The sequence below is a fragment of the Solea senegalensis genome, linkage group LG5 (assembly GCF_019176455.1).
Source record: "Solea senegalensis isolate Sse05_10M linkage group LG5, IFAPA_SoseM_1, whole genome shotgun sequence".
NCBI classification, from domain to species: Eukaryota; Metazoa; Chordata; class Actinopteri; order Pleuronectiformes; family Soleidae; genus Solea; species Solea senegalensis.
The window spans coordinates 23692896-23710696 of NC_058025.1; the positions used below are offsets into that span (position 1 = coordinate 23692896).

The following is a 17801-nucleotide window of genomic DNA, read 5'->3' on the forward strand; positions in this document are numbered from 1 at the left end:
TCCAAGGCTTTTAATGAGCCATGTAGCCACTCCAGACACTGGGGAGTTGATACTCGACTCACACTGAGTTTAATGTCTTGACTGTAACACTAATATCTTATTTCTACTACGTTTGCATTATTTATTTTAAATAGGTTCATGGACTGAAGTCAAGAGCCAGTTTAATGTCTTATTGTATTAAATCAACAAAGATATGAGACATCTCTATCCTCTCTGTTCCATTAGCGGAGCTACTGTGCATTAATCCAGAAATACTACTGTTAGTTAGTGACCCCAACTGGCAAGTTTGGATATTGTAGTTGCTCATAGCCGCATATCTGTGGTACTGATGTGGTGTATTTTGTGTGACACTTGTGTTCAGCTTGGCAGAACTTTCAGGGAGCCAGGGTCTTTACCCTTCTGAACACTGACAGGAACAGAAAATGTGGCCCACAAGATGTCAAACCATTGTGAGTGACCCAATACAATACATATTTGTGCATTTCTGACTATTTTCCTGCCATTTCTTTAACACCAGATAGCCTCAGTTTGAATAGGTAGTCCAGACACACTGAAGTAAAAGCCTGCAAAAATATACTCCTGCAACCCATCTGTGTCTCCTCACTCAGTCTTTGAGAGTGACTGTCCTAAAAAGTCACATTTTAATAAATATCATCACAAACTTTTAATACAGAGAAAGTGACTTAGATATTTCACTCTAGTTAAATATCATTATAGTTATTAAAGCAACATCCACAAATCTGACAGGGTTCTGCATAAGATGGGACTTTGGGAAATTGTACATTTAGTGTAAAAATATAATAAGAGATTAGTTTATTTAAATAAATAAATAAATAAATAAGTAAATCAATCAATAAATAAATAATACTTATTTTATGGCGCTCAACTCGTTGCCCATCAACCAAACTGGCAAAGGATTCGATTGGTTTAATTGATTGAATCAATGCTGCGATGCTGTGATTGGCCCGATCATCCGTCAGTCAAGAAAAAGCCGGTAGTGGGAGGCGGAGTCTGAGTCGGTTTTCCGCTGTGGTTCTCTTCAAGATGGCGGCCCCGCTGTCAAGCCCTTATGGCGGCAGGACGAAAATAAAATAATTCAGAACGATAGTTAGGCGCCCAGTAGGAGACAACCGCGGTGTATTTATCAGTGAGTATTTATTTAACCTTCTACCTGACCGGGTTTGACTTTGCTGCCCGCTTCTGCACACGTATATATGTACATCCCCACGGTTGCTCGCTAGCACACTGCCATAGACGTTAATATTAACAGGGGCCCGCTGTGCAGCTTGCGAAGATATCGAGATAACCTACTGCAATTAACGGAACGATGAATTTGCTTGAGATTTGAATTGGGGCAAATGTTTATCATGTGTTTAAGCGATACTACGCGGATTTAATGTTCAACGGACTTCTTGTTCGCTATATAGCAACGTCATTGATCACATTACTATTCTTTCAAATTACGCCATAAATCATAAACTAACAGTCAGTTATTACTTTTTGCTCATTTTTTTTCTAGCTCCCAGAAGATCCCAGTGGAGGATGATCAGTGCCCCGATTCCATATTAAGCTGAATGCATTGTGATTTCCAATAATTGAGACAGTGATTCTGAAAGCTGTCTACATTAATGAAAAGAACAATGTAGTCAGCTTAGCATATTCTCTCCTGGTACGTGGCCTATTCAGGGATGTGCGTCTGCATGAATTCTGTGTTTAAATAAGAAGGAAGTGTCTCTATAGGTCAGATTTTTTTAAGCATAAACTATCACTTCGTAGTATATGTTTTAGTTGCTAACAACGTGGAAATGGAGATAGATGATGTTCTACCCCCTCTCCCCTTGGAGCCACCTGACGATTTTGGCCAAGATGAGGGCAGAGCACCTCCACCACCTCCCCTGCAAACGTCCAGTGACGCAGAGGTAATGGACGTTAGCTCTGGTGGTGATGGATACACATACACCCCAGGGGACGGGGAAGCCAAGCCACAGCAGCCCCTCAGCAAGGGCTCACTCACTTTCTGTAGCCACCTCTCAGACGAGGCCAGTCCCAATACGCGTTGCCCACGAACAGCCCGACACGCTCCCCCGGTTACCAAGTTTCTGCCAGACCTAAAGCTGCTCAGAGATGTTAAGATCAGCGTGAGTTTCACTGAAAGCAGCAATAGTAAAGACCGGAAGGTTCTGTACACAGGTGAAGGTCAGGAGGGAGGAAGTGATGATGGCTTAGATGGCCTGAATGGTGAGTTGCATGACTCAATAAGTGATCAGGAGGTAGCTGAGGGTAGCTCTGGTGCAAGAGATGTAGGCCAAAGGTCAGAGGAACCTGAAGCAGACCTAGAAAACAAGGTAGAGTTTGCCGTCCTAGACGAGTTGGATGACTACTACGAGAACTTCCTGGATGATGACAACGGGGAGCATGGAGGCTTTAAGTCAGAGGTTATAGTTCAGCAGGAGCAAGCAGATGACGACGCTGTGACTTACTCCTATGAGGTATGTCTGCTATTGTGTCTGCACGATTGCTTGTCATCATCAGCTTCACATCTTTCACTGTTAAATGAAAACATTGTCAGCCTTACACTGTCGATACAGCAGTACATTCTTTACAAAATAGTGTTATTAAACACAGTCTCTCCTGTCATTGCATTGAGACTGACAGTGCTACAATGCACCATCTAACAATGCCACTTCTCACCTCTGTATAGGATGTAAGGCTGGTTTCATGCCACTTCCCCAGTTACAGTGTGGCCGAATAGCCATAGATGCACAAATATTTAGTTACAAAACAAAAAAAAATAGGGAAAACCCTTTCTTGCTTTGTACTACTGTGATGTTGTTTTCCTTACCATTATTAAACAGCAATAAGATAAATAATCACAGAATTACACACAAAGCTATGCTGTTGGCTACAATTTAAAAATAGCAATGACAGAAAAAGCACAAATTGGAAGACATTTGTAAGGGATTATATACAGCTATAAGGGCTGGGGGACAAAAGTTCACTTGAGACCATTTCTACATCAATAGGCACAACTAGGGCATGATCAAATATCCCATATTTGTTTGCTTATCTTTTATGTTTGTTTGTTTTTTGTCTTTTTTTGTCTCGGTTTGTGGCTTTTTTCCCGCCCATTTAATGCTGTTGGATAATTTACAAACGGCAGGTTTGAAATCCTACACATGAATTTTAAATTATAGTAACGATGCTTTGTGTTCAGCATGTATCAGTATTTCACTTGAAATTCACAGATATGCACGAACATCAGTGTCATTTCTGCTTATTCTTCCACTGACTCTTCGGTTTATCCATCACATCAGCTCAAGGTTCTTCTTAGGTGTAGCCTTGAAACTTCCCTTACACTGGTGACCTGTGCCTCTCTCCCAGCCCTAACCACTCATTCTTCCAGGAGGAATTTGACAATGATGTCGACGCTCTGCTGGAGGAGGGTATGCCGGTCCCAAAAAAGATGCGCCTGTCTGAGGACAAATATGGTGGGGAGAGTGATCATCAGTCAGATGGTGAAGGAGGTGTTCAGCCTATGATGACCAAAATTAAGACTGTCCTGAAGAGTGAGTGGTGGATCTGTCTGGAACTTGCATTTGAATATGACTTTAGGGTACAATATGACAATTTATATTCTGTATCTACATGGTTGGATTCCGAGGTTTCCTCAGGAAAATAATTTAGCAGACATCTGTACGACCTAAGTGAACAACACTGCTGTTTGTTGTAGTCCTCCATAATGGTATCACAGTTCAACAGACGCACATGACGACGGACTGATAAATGTGGCTTTTCAGTGATAGCGATACAGATATTATCTTAAGATGTGCTACTTGTTATAATATTCAGCAGACTGGGAGAAGAATAAAAGCAGTAAGTGGTGACTTCTCACTCGTTAATCGGCTTTTACTGTGTATATGTATGAAACGACAATATGAATGTTTTGGCAGATATTTTTAAAATATGTAATCAAATGTTGATTTTCTAAATTTGGGAAAAAAAACTGTAGCCATTTTTCTTGACAGACCTGACAAGTACAACATTTAATCCCGTCAAGAAACTATGTTAAAACGTGTATTGTAACATGTGCCAGGTCGGGGCCGTCCACCCACTGAGCCTCTCCCCGATGGATGGATCATGACATTCCATAACTCAGGCATTCCAGTCTACCTGCACAGAGAAACCAGAGTGGTCACCTGGTCCAGACCCTACTTTCTCGGGACTGGAAGTATTAGGGTAAGTTTTGTATCTAAAACACTTAATTACCCTGAGACGAACAGTTTCAGTGTTTTTCATATAATTATTAGTTTCAGGGTTCATCAGTTCTATCTGTAAACACAATTATTACAAACTACAACTACTGCTGCCAGTTTGAAGCAGAATGTCAAACACAAGGGGGAGCTCTCATGTCCGTGGAGCCATGTGTGTCCATCCATCCGCCCTCTGCTGCTTTATCCTCCACATGAAGGTGCCTATCTCAACTGGCATAGGGCAAAAGCGGGGTACACCCTGGACAGTTGAGCCATGTGCAAATACATTGAGAACAGAGAGTTTATCCCAAAGATACTTACAAGTGCAACAGCAAAAATGCCAGGTTGACATTCGTTTTGCATGCTTCTATGTTTTTCTGTTCTCGCCATTTGGGGAAAAAAACAGATATGACGTGTGTTCTCTCACTCGGTTGCTCGTTTCCTCTTTGCTTCATCCCACAACAGTTATGGCTCTTGCTATTATAGCCAGTATCTGGCTGGGAGGTGTGTGTGTGTGTGTGCGCGCGCGCGCGTGCTGCACATCAATTTGTATGTCTCGCGAGACCACCTTTGATTTTGGGTCTTTTTCTGCAAAGAGATGTTCGGGGGAGTGGAGACAACTCCTAACTTCCCTGCAACAAGCCATTTAACCATCACAGTGACTCTGAAGCTGTTCCATTAGGGTAAAAAAATCCTGCATAGTTCTGCTTTAATCTGTTAAGCAGTGCTACAGCAGAATATAGATGGCTTACATTCTGTTCTAGTTTTTATTTGGTTATTGATGATTTCTAGACTTTTGTAGATGCCATGGACCTCTTAGAAAAATGTCTAGTCAAAGTGCTGATCATATAAAAAAAAGTTTTTGGTTAATAGCCCCATTTGGATGGGATTGGTTTTACATGGTGGAGTAATGTAATTTTACCACAGGACAGCGGCCTCACCTCCTTTCGTTATGCGAGTACTGCGCTACTTACATATCACAAATGAAGACACACCTCAACACAGTGCCTCGATCCATGCTTGAAAATCTGCGGAAAACTACTGTATATTTACTGCTCGTCTATTTGCACAGGATTAGTATAACCTTGGCTAATTGTTCCAGACCTTTTTACCCCTGTGTAAAAGTCACTGTAGTGACAGTAGGACGGTGAGTAGCTCTGCTAAAAATGACTTTACTTCACCTCATGTAAAACTAATCCTGTCTGAATAAGGCTATAGTTAGACAAATTCAAAAGGGTTTGTGTGAAAATTGTCATTACTGCATTTCTTTCTCAAAACTTTATGGGTGACCGGTGTTTTACTCTTTACAATCTATTAAGGAAATCAGCCTTTTGTAAGTTTATTGGTGTTTTGTAGAGTAGCTCTTAAAAGTCAGGATTAAGTCAGCGTTGTAGTCACACTGGCATCACCGCTAATACACTTTGTTCCAACTTTCATTGTGACACAGAAACACGACCCTCCCACAAGCAGCATCCCTTGCTTACATTACAAGAAAATGAAGGAACATGAGGAAAAGGAGCTGAACGGGGAGGCGAAACCTACTGCAGAGGACTCTCCAGTCCAGCCCACTGTGGAGGCTAATGGTGAAGATGGAGCAGCAAAGTGTGCTGCTGCAGCAGAGGAGGAGCATGAAGATGTCACTCCCTCCATTCTGACTGATGGCGGTCCAGATGGAGAGGGTAGCGCGGACAACAGCCCGCCAGTTAAAGAGCCCCGTCCTTGTGAATTTGCCCAAGGAGCCTTGGGACAAGTCAAGGCCAAGGTGGAGGTGTGCAAGGATGAGTCAGTTGGTAAGAGTTTTTAATGGTGCACTGGCAATGAAAAGCCTTGTTGTTTTTGCTTCTGATTGACATGACGTGATCTGAATTGTTCCTCGCAGACCTGGAAGAGTTTCGCCTGTACCTGGAAAAGTGCTTTGACTTTGAACAAGTGACCGTCAAGAAGTTCCGTACCTGGGCTGAGCGAAGGCAGTTCAACAGAGACATGAAGAGGAAGCAGGCGGAGTCGGAGAGACCGATTCTGCCAGCCAACCAGAAACTCATCACACTGTCCGTACAAGATGCACCCACTAAGAAAGGTAACGCTTGTATAGACAAATCATGTGTTTATTGCCAGTACCTGTCTCCACCATTGTTATCAGTAAAGCCAGTATTTCAATTTAATGCATTTCCTTTGTCTCTGGTGACGCGAAACAAGTACAAATCTGTTGTTTTTCATGGTGTATTATACATTTTCAATATTTTCTTTAACAGAATTTGTCATCAACCCCAATGGAAAATCTGAAGTTTGTATCTTGCACGAATATATGCAACGTGTCCTTAAGGTTCGACCTGTTTACAACTTTTTTGAATGTGGTAAGTTTTTTTTTGTTTGTTTGGTTTTTTTTTTCATCAGCAAAATGTCTCTGGTGTGTTTTTAAATCTTGATGCTTTTGTCATCTACAGCACAGTACACGTTTACACTACCCCCTGTTGTAGTATATGAGATTGTACATGAAGTCCCTCGTTTCTACAAGATAATCCTATCAAATAAACATGTTTGTGCCTCACAGAGAACCCAAGTGAACCCTTTGGAGCGTCGGTCATCATAGATGGGGTGACTTACGGCACAGGGACTGCAAGCAGTAAAAAACTTGCCAAGAATAAAGCTGGTAATCATTTTTCATATTAATAATCAAGGTGATCTGTGTATAATAAAACATGATTTTATGGCATCTCTCAGTCTTTGCTATCCACAGAAGGTTGTTGCTGTGTTTTTATCTGTAAATACTTCTGCTCTCACTGCTAATTTGATGTGCGCTGCAGCTCGAGCCACACTGGAAATCCTTATCCCTGACTTTGTGAAGCAGACCTCAGAGGAGAAGCCAATGGAGGGCGATGAACTGGAGGTGCTCCTTCTTTTCTGTTTGTCATAGTTCATGTTGTCTGTATTACATTCATTACTGTTCAACACCAGTTTGAGTTGTTTGTTTGTAATTGAGTTCTTTGTGCTCTATCTCTCTCTCTCTCAGTATTTTAATCATATCAGTATAGAAGACTCGAGAGTTTATGAGCTGACCAACAAAGCAGGACTACTTTCGCCATATCAGATTCTTCATGAGTGCCTTAAAAGGTAAGCGGTGAAAAGAAACTGAACTTAAACGTATAAATAAAATGGCATCGTCATGATTTATGACCGGGGTTTCGATCCCAGCCTTTGCTCGTCTCCATGTCTCTGAGCAAGACGCCCAAAGTTGCTTCTGACGTCTGTGTCTGCAGCTGTGTGATAGATGTGGAAAAAAGCACTGTTACGTTGATGTATAGCAGAGTAACAATGATAAATTAAATAATCACCTACCATCTGATGATTAATCCATTAGTTTTTTAAATAATTAAAGCAATGTTAATGCATCAGCTTCTCAAATGTGAATATTTGAACTGAAATTTAAGAATATTTGGGAAACTCTGATCAACATTTTCTATCTGCTGAACAACAAGTGATTAATCAAGTAAATAAGTCAACAGATTAATCAGTTACTAAATTAATCATTAGTTGCAGCCCTACATGCAAACAAACATTAGCCTGAAAGGTCTGCCAGAGCTATTAAGCTTAAACTGATCTGCTGCTGAAACAAAATTTATTTTATTTATTTATTTGTTGTTTGTTCGTCTTTCAGAAACCATGGAATGGGAGACACGAGCATTAAATTTGAGGTGATCCCAGGGAAAAACCAGAAGAGTGAATATGTGATGACTTGTGGGAAACACACTGTGCGTGGCTGGTGTAAGTACTAACTGTCACGGTGAACCATTCGCTAATCAGTCAGTTATTTAAGGTGAAGTACATACTAGAACCAGCAAATCTCTTTGTCTTTAATTGACCATGCCATGTTCCCCTCTGTTAATAACAACCAGTACTTCAGTCTGAAATAGTTGAGGCCTATAGTGACTTATGTTCTACATTTGTCTGTCATAACAGGCAAGAACAAGAGGGTTGGCAAGCAACTAGCGTCTCAGAAGATCTTGCAGATGCTCCATCCCCACGTGAAGAACTGGGGCTCACTGCTGCGCATGTACGGCCGAGAGAGCAATAAGATGGTCAAGAAGGTATGAGGTGTTTTCTGTGCTCGTGCTCTCAACGTTAAACCATCTCACTGACGTTACTTGTGTCTTTAAAGCGGCTTTGTCGGCAGTTGCTGGTTCATTTTACATGCAGCGGTTAATTGTTGCATCAGAAAACGGCCAGTGAACAGTTGATGTATTCCAGTGCAACCCGTGTCTTGCAGGAGAACTCCGACAAGAGCGTGATTGAGCTGCAGCAGTACGCCAAAAAGAACAAGCCAAACCTGCACATCTTGAACAAACTGCAAGAAGAAATGAGGAAACTGGCCAAACACAGGGTGAGCCAGCCTTTTAATCCATTTAGTCAGAAGACTTTTGTGAATACAGTTGAGGTTTTCTAAGGAAGTCAAATGATAAAGGTTTTTGTGTGTCAGTGCAGCCAATTTCCCTAAGTCCATATTAACAATGTAGATCAGCTTAATCAGTGTATCTCAATTTGAAATGAAATGGATGCAAAGAAGGTACCTCCTTCTGTTTCACACTGGCTCTGTTGTAGTGTTTGGCAGATTAATCAACCAGCAGCGTTTCTCACTCAGTGTTTACCTGCATGTTAAAAATCCAATTTTCCTAACGTTATTTTAATACGTTAGTCTGACTAAAAAGGAGCTAGTCTTAGTCTGACTAACATACCTGGATAATGCGATTCATAGTCCGATTACTCCTGCATGTATACGCTTAGTCGGCCTGGAGTCTGCGTTCTGCGCATACACCAAAATTTCCTCCCCGGAAGTAGAAGGAGAAACTGCACTACTGATTGTTGCGTTGTATTGCAGTTTGTTTTTGAGTTGCACACAATGATACATGAAGCTTAGTCGAATAAACTTTTAAAGGTATTATTACGCTCGCTGCATATATCTCATAATTTTCTGAGAACAAAACTGTGTGAACGTGCATAAATGAGCATCAGATGAACCATTTTAATACACATTCATCCTTTATTCCATCACGGAGAACCTGGAGGGTTTACTTTGTGTACATAGTTGGAAATATTGACACGAGAGAGCGTTCGAAAGAAAGAAAGACGAGGTGGTCGTTTTTATCCGGATGAATTACTGTAAATCTGAAGGGTCCCAATTAGTGGCATTCTCTCGGTTACTGCTGTAGTTCCTTCCTCTCAGAGGGATTAGTCTGGTTGAATAAAAAGTGAGTGCCTGAGGCGTTGAAGACGGATGCTTTATTGTTTTAAAAAAAATCCGATTTCGAGTTTTGGTCCCTGTTCTACACAATATCTGTCAGAAGAAGTGACATTTGTTTTCTTGCGGTTGCTTTGTTTTTGCTTCTCCCCCAGGAGGAAACCAGGAAGAAGCCTAAGATGACCATCATGGAGTCTGCGCAGCCAGGGAGCGAACCTCTCTGCACTGTGGACGTCTGAAGTCACTGAACCACGACACTGAAGCCCCGTCACTGTCAGACTTGTATTACACACCAACCATCACTCAATTATGCATCACTGAGATCTAATGGCAATATAGCTCCACACAGACCAGGCTGATGAACCGCTTGCTTCCTGCCTTGACTCACTCACTCACTCACTCACATGGATCAGCTGGTAGATACAAGAGTAGGACTCAATGCACTAACAGACCGTAGAGCAAATACCATCTACCTCTTTAGATGCACCGTTAACTATAGCACTAGGCAAAGAACTCAGCCCGGGTGCAGAGAAGTTAACATGACTTGACAACACATGAACCACATCGAAATCAAACTGCATGCTTCTTTGGACTGCAAAAACAAAAACACACTGCTCTGTAGGTTTTGTTTTGTTTTTTTTTGTTTTTTTTGAAGTGTCAGTGTTTTAACAGTCATTACGGGCATCCGTTGATGTTCACGCTTCAAATATTTGAAAGGGACTACTAATACTTGTGTATTTATACCGTTCATTTAATTGGGAGACAACGTTACGTGTTTATACAGTCTTTTAAATGGTAGCTGTGGATATTTTGGGTGAAATTGAATACAAAATATGCTGTTTTGAAACAGTTGCTGTCTTGGTTTGCACGAATTTTAAGGAAAAAAAAACAAAACTGTCGTGAAAGTGATCACTTCTCAGCGCTTTTGTCATGCACTCGTGTCCTGTCGGATATTTTTGTTGACTGATGACGCTGTTAGTACAGACATAACTGATGTTGGATTGTTTGGGGATGATGACTGCTTGTATCTGTTGCCTTTTCTTCTTACTTTGTTTCACTTTGGCAACAACAAACTGACGTCCTGCCCCTCATGCTGACGCTGCAGTCGCAGAGCACAGAGCCACAGAGTATTGTAACCGTAGAAGATAGATTCATCTTTGATGCGCTTAGGTCAGCCTTCCAGTCTCGCACTAAAACCACGCAAACAGTTTCACCTCTTAAAAAGAAAAATACTTGGCTACACGTCGTCGCCTTAGTTAATCCATTTCATGAAGGGCTCAGAGTTTATACATCGGACCTAAAACGCCCTTCAACAGGGAGGGCAAAGACCAAGCCCCCTTTTTTTTCTTTGAAGCATTTATTGTTTAGCCAGTAAGATGGAACAATTGGGGGGGACGTGCAGATTTCTACGACTCATCTAATTGGACTGTGTGCGTTGTCTGTGTACGTTTTATTTCACAAGCCTTGCAAGATGTAATTGGCACACTGACGTGATAGAAATGTGATGAAGTCGTCGAGTCCAACACAAGCTGGTGAAACTCTGTATACCAAAGCTTACATGCAGTCTTATGCATTTTATAGACTACACTTAACCTCGCTGCACAACTGTACAGTAGAAACATTTCTAATACAGGACGATGACGACGATGCATAAATGCTAGCACAAAATGGAAACTGCTGTGCGTTGTGGCAAATGTTCGCTTTTGATTTTCTACACAACATACTAGGACACATGAGTTTAAGACGAGGCTGTCGCGATGTATTGTAGCTTGCTTTAAGAATGTGCTTTCCCCGCCGCGTGTGTAGTCTCGCTAAGTACTTGTATGTCGGTGTGAGAAGACGGAGAGAAAAATACTGCTTTTATGTGTTGCTGTTGAGTCGTACCAATGAATTGTTTTGAGATGTTGCCTAGAAAATGAAGTATGTATTGCAACCTGAGCTCCATGACTTCAGTGATATTTGTTATGCAAAAATAAAATATCTTGACTAATGACTCAAAGGGGTTTTTATTTTATTATTCATTCAAAGAAGGATAAAAACAAACTTAATGAAGGTAAAGCTTCTTTATTCAATAGAACCCGCTAGTGCTGTATTGTCTTGAATAACAAAGGAAAGATGGACTTAAGACGTTTCACTGAAACTGTCAGGAACACAGTCCATGTAGCTCAAATTAGTAAGTAAGTGTATTGAAGCACTGATTAACTCACATTACAGGACGACACTTAGCCTTATAGTTAAACACATGATAGAAGAGAGCGTTAAGGTGGTTTTAAATGTCTGTTTCTAAAGGCAAAGAAGCCGTCTCTTCCTGATTATTGCTGCGGTGGTGGCGGCTGCTGCTTCTGGGAGTCGTAGTCCACTCTCTCCAGCAGCAGGAGCATCTCGACGTGCATCGTCTGAGGGAACAGATCCACGGCCATGGATCGCACCGGTCGGAATGGGGCTCCGTGAACTCTGTTGGACGGTGCTCTGCACAGACTAACAGGGAAGATATGATTAATGATTTCACTCTTTTATGGAGTGATCGTTTAGTTTTCACGTCATTTAATATTAGGCAGTTTCTAATGTTCAAAGACAGAAATTAAACTAGTCACAGTGCAATTGTAAAACAACACATAAGCACAGGACAAAATGAGAGTATAAAAAAAGTACTGTCTTAAAAAAACAATTAACCTGTGTCTGTGCTACTGTATGTAATTGTATTTTCTTGTTTATTGTGCAGATGGCCTTTGCAGAGGAACTCCGAGTCTCTCAATCTGGACATGTGAGTTCTGGCTGCCAGAGGGCATCAGGTCAGTGTGGTCCATCAAAACAAAAACCCAGTCAAATTAAAAGTCAGCGCAACTCACTCGATGAAGTTGTTCATGGCTGCCTTTGCATTACACGCCACATAAACCAGCCTCTTCAGGTGCTCTGCTCTCCTGATGGAAAGTATCACCTTGGAATCTGCGTTTGGTTGAACCAAGAAAAGAAATAATGAAATGAAAGTTTTTAATATGCATCACATAACGCAGTTATTAAACTCCACTTACGTAGGCCGGCCCGCGGTGGATCCACAATGGCTGTGACGTGAGGCGACACGAGAGCGCTGAGGATGTTGGGAAACACGTCCTCGGCTTTTCCACAGTGGAACTCGATGTTACTTAGACCTGAAAATGCAAAGGAACACAGTGACACACGGCGATAGACTAATTTGACAATAGTATATTTAAAAGCAGTACTACTTTTATAATCCCGTCGTTATTCTGGCATCAAACTACTTGACTGGCATCAGTGTGACCATCATCAGCTGTCCTACCGTTGAGCTTTGCGTTCACTTTGGCATCTTCCACTGCTTCCTGGCACAGCTCGATCCCAATCACTTTCTTCACTCTCTGGAGACAGAAAAGTAGAATGCAGGGAATCTGTTTTGCAGCTTATACCATACCATGAAGACAGATAACGTTACCTTGGCCAGAGAGATGCCGATGGTTCCCGTCCCACAGCAAACGTCCAGCACTGTGCTGTCCTGGTCCAGCTGAGCCCATTCTCCCACTGCGGAGTAAAGAACCTCAGCAGCTGCTGTGTTCACCTGTCACAACACACAATAAGATAAAACCTTGATTATCATTGTACGAAGTCTGGTTCAGTGTTTTACACAGTGATGAACTGTCTTAACAAAATGTGCACATTTGTGTACTTTAAAAGTGAATATGTTTCATTTTCTTTGATCCTCTGACAGGAAACTGAATATATTTGCTTTTTGGACAAAATGAGATGTTGATTATAGATTTCTTTCACATATATCATATATTGTGATATACTCACAAAACAGCTCTAGTCAGAGTGAGCACTTGGTGCCATCTAGTGGACTGAAATGCCAACTGATTGTCCGGTGATGCGATAATCACCATGTATAATTATTTAACAATCTCTCTAATATTAAATATTTAATGTGACCGCCATCTTACACTTGAATAAGGACAATGATTTATTTTAACATGGAGTGGAATTTCCTGTCAAAAGTATTTGTTAAGCCACTTCAATCACATCATTCCATTAAAAAAAACAAAAAAAAAACACTAAAGATCACAGAATTCAGATTACAGTGGTCCAGGCTCTTCCTCACCTGGAAGAAGGAGTGAGGTGAAATCCTGAACCTGAGACCCAGCAGTTCCTCGTGGATGCAGCTCTCCCCAGCGACCAGCTCACAGGGCATGTCCTCCGGGTTCGGAGACGTCCTTCACAGTCCAGACACACAACATGTTCAGCTGAATGTTTTGTGGTATTCTGAGAGTGAATGCTTCTTCCCCCGCTCACCTTTGACCCTCTCTAACAAAGTATAGAGAGGTCACGCCGCTGTCTTTCCCATCTCCTTCTGTAAAGTATTCCCTCATGGAGTTCTTCAGAGCACTGAGTTCCTCTTCTTCAAGTTTCTACAAGTCAGTGAACAAAATTGAAGCTCAAACTTGTTTTTTTACTTACAAATAAGTTGAACTGAGAATTTTCTTTCACCTGTGGGTTGAAGAACACGACAGCCATGGCTTGTTTGGTCCTCGTGGTGCGTACAGTCAGCTGTTTCCAGTGTCCTTCATACGTCTCAGGGCTGTACACAGAGTACGGTGTTGTCCTGTTTGCAGAAAAAAACATTGAATTTGAATGCAACAGCGGAAACCTTTTCCTCTAAAACACTTGAAAATGAGCAGATATTTTCAGGACCTGATAAACGTCTGAAACTCGCTGACCACTCTCTTGGCCTCGGCTGAGACGTGACGCGTGTCGGACGGCCCCACCACGGCACACGAGCCGCCTTTGTATTTCCCCAGGCGGAAGCCGATGGTCTTGTCCTCGCCGTCTGCTCCCACCGAGATGAGGAACTCGCACTTGTTTCTGTACTCGGTCTGAGGAACATGAAGAGAACGACTCATGAGTAGAACGTCGTGAAGTAATTAAAATTTTATTATTAAAACGTGCAGAGATGGAAAGAGTAGTGTAATATTTTACTCAAGTAAAAGTTCCACTAGTTTCATAACATTTGACATAAAAAAGTACTGGTTTAAAAATGTACTCAAGTAGTAAAGTAAAAAGTAAGAGAGTAGCGAGACAGCTATGATGGATGTTAATACCTGATCTGAACGCGGTCTTTACGCTACATGTGGATCTCTGTAAAATAAGGGTGTGTGTGAATATGCTGCACCTGTGTAGGAGACGGTTGAATTGTTTCCAAAGGACAGCACATCTTGTTGTATTTGCCTTTCTGTGCAAACAGCCATGGCAGCATGGCTTTGTTGGTGTTTCCAATCTCTCTGTAAAGGAATGGTGAGAAAAGGTTAAAATACAGATACAGATTTAAACCTGTATGATGTGGAGAGTTAATATATTATAATATAGATGAAGTCATTAAAGGAACTGCAGATGAAACCTCGCCAGAGCAGGTACTAAAAAATGTACTATCACCGTGCCGAGCACCATAAAGCGCCACCTACTTGGCCAGCCTCTGCAGAACCCCCACCACCTCCTGCTCCTTCCTCCTCAGCTGCTCCTCGTACGGCACGTTCCACAGTGGTGTCACCACATTGGCGATCTGGACGCTGAGCGGCTCCTCCTCCTGATCCCCCCCCGCCCGCTTGGACGGCGGCTGCCCACCCACACTCTCCTCCTCCTCCTGCCTTCTCTTCCTCACGATGGGATCTGCTTTGGGTTTGGCCAGCCTGACGCTCAGCACCTGACCCTTCCACTGCATGCCGTGCACCATCTTCATGGCCTTGTCGCGCTCCTCCTCGTTCCTGAAGGTGACAAAGGCGAACGTCTGCTTGCCAAAGAGCTTGATCTTGTGTGGGTTGAGGCCGTGTTTGGCCAGGAACTTCTTCAGGTCGTTGAAGCCGACAAACTTGGGGAGATTCCTGATCTCCACTTTATAGATCTCCGATGTGAAGAGCTCCTCTTTGATGTAGCGGTACACACTCGGGTCAGAGGTGGCCTCGCTCTCGTCTGCGGCTTTGACATCAGTCTTAACATCGTCGTTACCCGACACCTGGAGGAGGTTGTCAGGAGTCTCCTCTTTTGAGGAAAGCGTGTCAGCCATTGAGCTGCCACTAGCATCTGCCATCACGCTGTTGGACGAGAACACAAACAAACCAGTGAACATACTAAAACGGATGTTATACTTAAAAGGACGTGTAGTTAAACAAAGTGTTACCATTGTTAATTCACATTATTATTATTATACATTTTACTTTACTTCATCTGTCCAATGAATTATTAAGGCCCAGAATAATCATTTCTCAGGGTGCACTACTTTCATGACGTTCAACCGCTCTTGGCGAGAGTCTAGTGTTTGTTTCTAGTGTCTAGAGTTTTTAATATTTATTGTATATCTATGATGTTCATAAGAATCATAACAGGACGCCAAATAAAATGGACTGTGCTCAAAGTTTAAATTACTGTTGGAAATGTTAAGAATAATCTAAATATATAATATACAAGTGACTAATAAATCCAGTTTTTGAGTAAATATAGACTGAATATTTAAATAAATACGTGTTTACTTATGATTTTCATAATTTAGTATTATATCTCTGAGTGCCACCTAATGCTGAAACATGTTTTTCCTTGTCAAATGTGATAAGAAAAGAATAATTACGTAATGTATGATGATAATGGGGCGGGACTAGATAAGCTTTTGCTTCTCCCGCCTTCCCTTTCGGTTATGTTTATTGTGTGCACTATACTGATGTGTGATGAGTGATCTAAATGTCATGACCGAAATGGACATATACATTATTAAGTATTAAATGATTTAGTAAAAACAGACATACAGGCATGCTTCATATGGATAAGGGGAGAACTGGCACTTCCAACTTCCAGCACTGTTGAAAAACTATCTGTACTGTACATGTATCGATGTGACAGCGGGAAAAAAAAATGGAAAACAGCTGCAGTTAAATCCTAGAATATGAATTTCAGGACGCTGTGACTGCTTTTCAGTTTGGTCTGTATGCGTTTAAGCTGCACGCAGAGGTTTATTAGTGTTAGCTGAAGTGGTCTTTGTTTAAAAGAAAGGGTTTTTAACTTGACATGTGACTCTTTAAAGTCTCCTGTCCTAATAAATACATAATAAAAGTGCACGTGCCTCTGCAGAGGCCTCACTTACCTCTTTATGTTTACGAGTCTCTCACTCAAACCAACACTGCGCTGCCATGTCTGATGTGACCACGTGCACACAGCAGCGTGAACTCTGAACTTTCTTAAAGTGGCAGAGTCGTCATTTCGAGGCTCGAGCGTCGTGAACACTTTGTTACTTCATGTTCACAAAATACTACACTTATATATAAACTTATATTCGTCTCGTGTACTTTGTGGAGACTTGAATAGAACTCCGGTAACTGACGTCACACAACCGAGGTAACGCTCTACCTCGGTTGAGTTATTTGGACTCCTAACGTGTAGCTGAAGGCACAACACAGTCCATTCGCGAATGAAAGGGGTAACCACAATTCAGAGCTTGTCAGGCAGCATAACGCGCAGGCCACACTGGATATAGAAGCACCCTGATGGCCAAAATTGCACACAGCCTGTCCACGACAGATACGCCATTTCCCCATGCTGCTTTTGCTCTGCTCTGGCGCTCTATGCTTGCACATGCTTGCTCATTTTTTCCTTGATATAAATGACAAATAGGCGTCAAACATTACAAAAAATCTTTGCACCCGAGAAGCCCAAAGGAGGTATGAGTCATCTGTGTTGTCACAAAAAAAAACATTACTAAAAGACATGCGAGAAGTGACAAAGGCATTCATGTGTGAAACCAGGTTTATATTAGCTCGGTTCTATGTCTATATATTGAACATAGGACTTCTATTGTTGCAATGCTACCTTGCTGCCATGTTTTCTGATGTTGTATTGCTCTCTTTCTTCTCCCTTTTCTTCTCTCTGGTGTTGTATTCCTCCTTGGGTTTCAGCTGCTGTTAACCCCTTCTTTCTTGTGTCGTATTGGATGAGGTGGTTGGAGATGTCACAGACTAGGAAATGAGACTGGGGCCTGCAATGCATCAGGAAGGCATCTGCTGGTTTCTGCAGGTTGCGTCTGTAAATATTTTATACTTAGTGAGTGCTGAATGCCGATCATGTGCAGATTACGGGCTGTCGCTGGGAAACTTGCAACCACAATACCAGATGGAAAATCATGTGGAGTGAGCAAAGTGTAAAAAAGTATAGATACCATTCATATAGTGAATGAAGTAAGAGGTGGTTGAGGATAGGAGGAGGGGAAAAACATTATGATCTATCAGAATCTAGATAGGAGTGTGTTTTCTGGTCAGATTTGCTCGCGGCACACA

At 41.9% G+C, this 17801-nt stretch overlaps 2 protein-coding genes across 2 annotated transcripts; one reads left to right on the top strand and one right to left on the bottom strand.

Moving 5' to 3' along the window:
- The first annotated feature begins 1033 nt into the window (after positions 1 to 1033).
- dgcr8 (DGCR8 microprocessor complex subunit) lies at positions 1034 to 11476 on the top strand. The gene is made up of 14 exons (XM_044025850.1): positions 1034 to 1147; positions 1520 to 2489; positions 3404 to 3566; positions 4094 to 4236; positions 5698 to 6040; positions 6130 to 6327; positions 6503 to 6604; positions 6802 to 6900; positions 7055 to 7137; positions 7261 to 7361; positions 7906 to 8012; positions 8208 to 8335; positions 8515 to 8628; positions 9639 to 11476. The coding sequence occupies exons 2-14, from the start codon at positions 1806 to 1808 to the stop codon at positions 9720 to 9722; spliced, it is 2349 nt and encodes a 782-aa protein (XP_043881785.1). The 5' UTR covers positions 1034 to 1147; positions 1520 to 1805; the 3' UTR covers positions 9723 to 11476.
- Positions 11477 to 11531: 55 nt separating this feature from the next.
- LOC122769366 (tRNA (uracil-5-)-methyltransferase homolog A-like) lies at positions 11532 to 16697 on the bottom strand. The gene is made up of 12 exons (XM_044025852.1): positions 16616 to 16697; positions 14949 to 15575; positions 14660 to 14768; positions 14182 to 14363; positions 13978 to 14092; positions 13783 to 13898; positions 13592 to 13703; positions 12932 to 13054; positions 12782 to 12857; positions 12516 to 12632; positions 12333 to 12429; positions 11532 to 11961 (listed from the first exon to the last, which is right to left on the bottom strand). The coding sequence occupies exons 2-12, from the start codon at positions 15569 to 15571 to the stop codon at positions 11796 to 11798; spliced, it is 1836 nt and encodes a 611-aa protein (XP_043881787.1). The 5' UTR covers positions 15572 to 15575; positions 16616 to 16697; the 3' UTR covers positions 11532 to 11795.
- Between the last annotated feature and the right edge of the window lie 1104 nt (positions 16698 to 17801).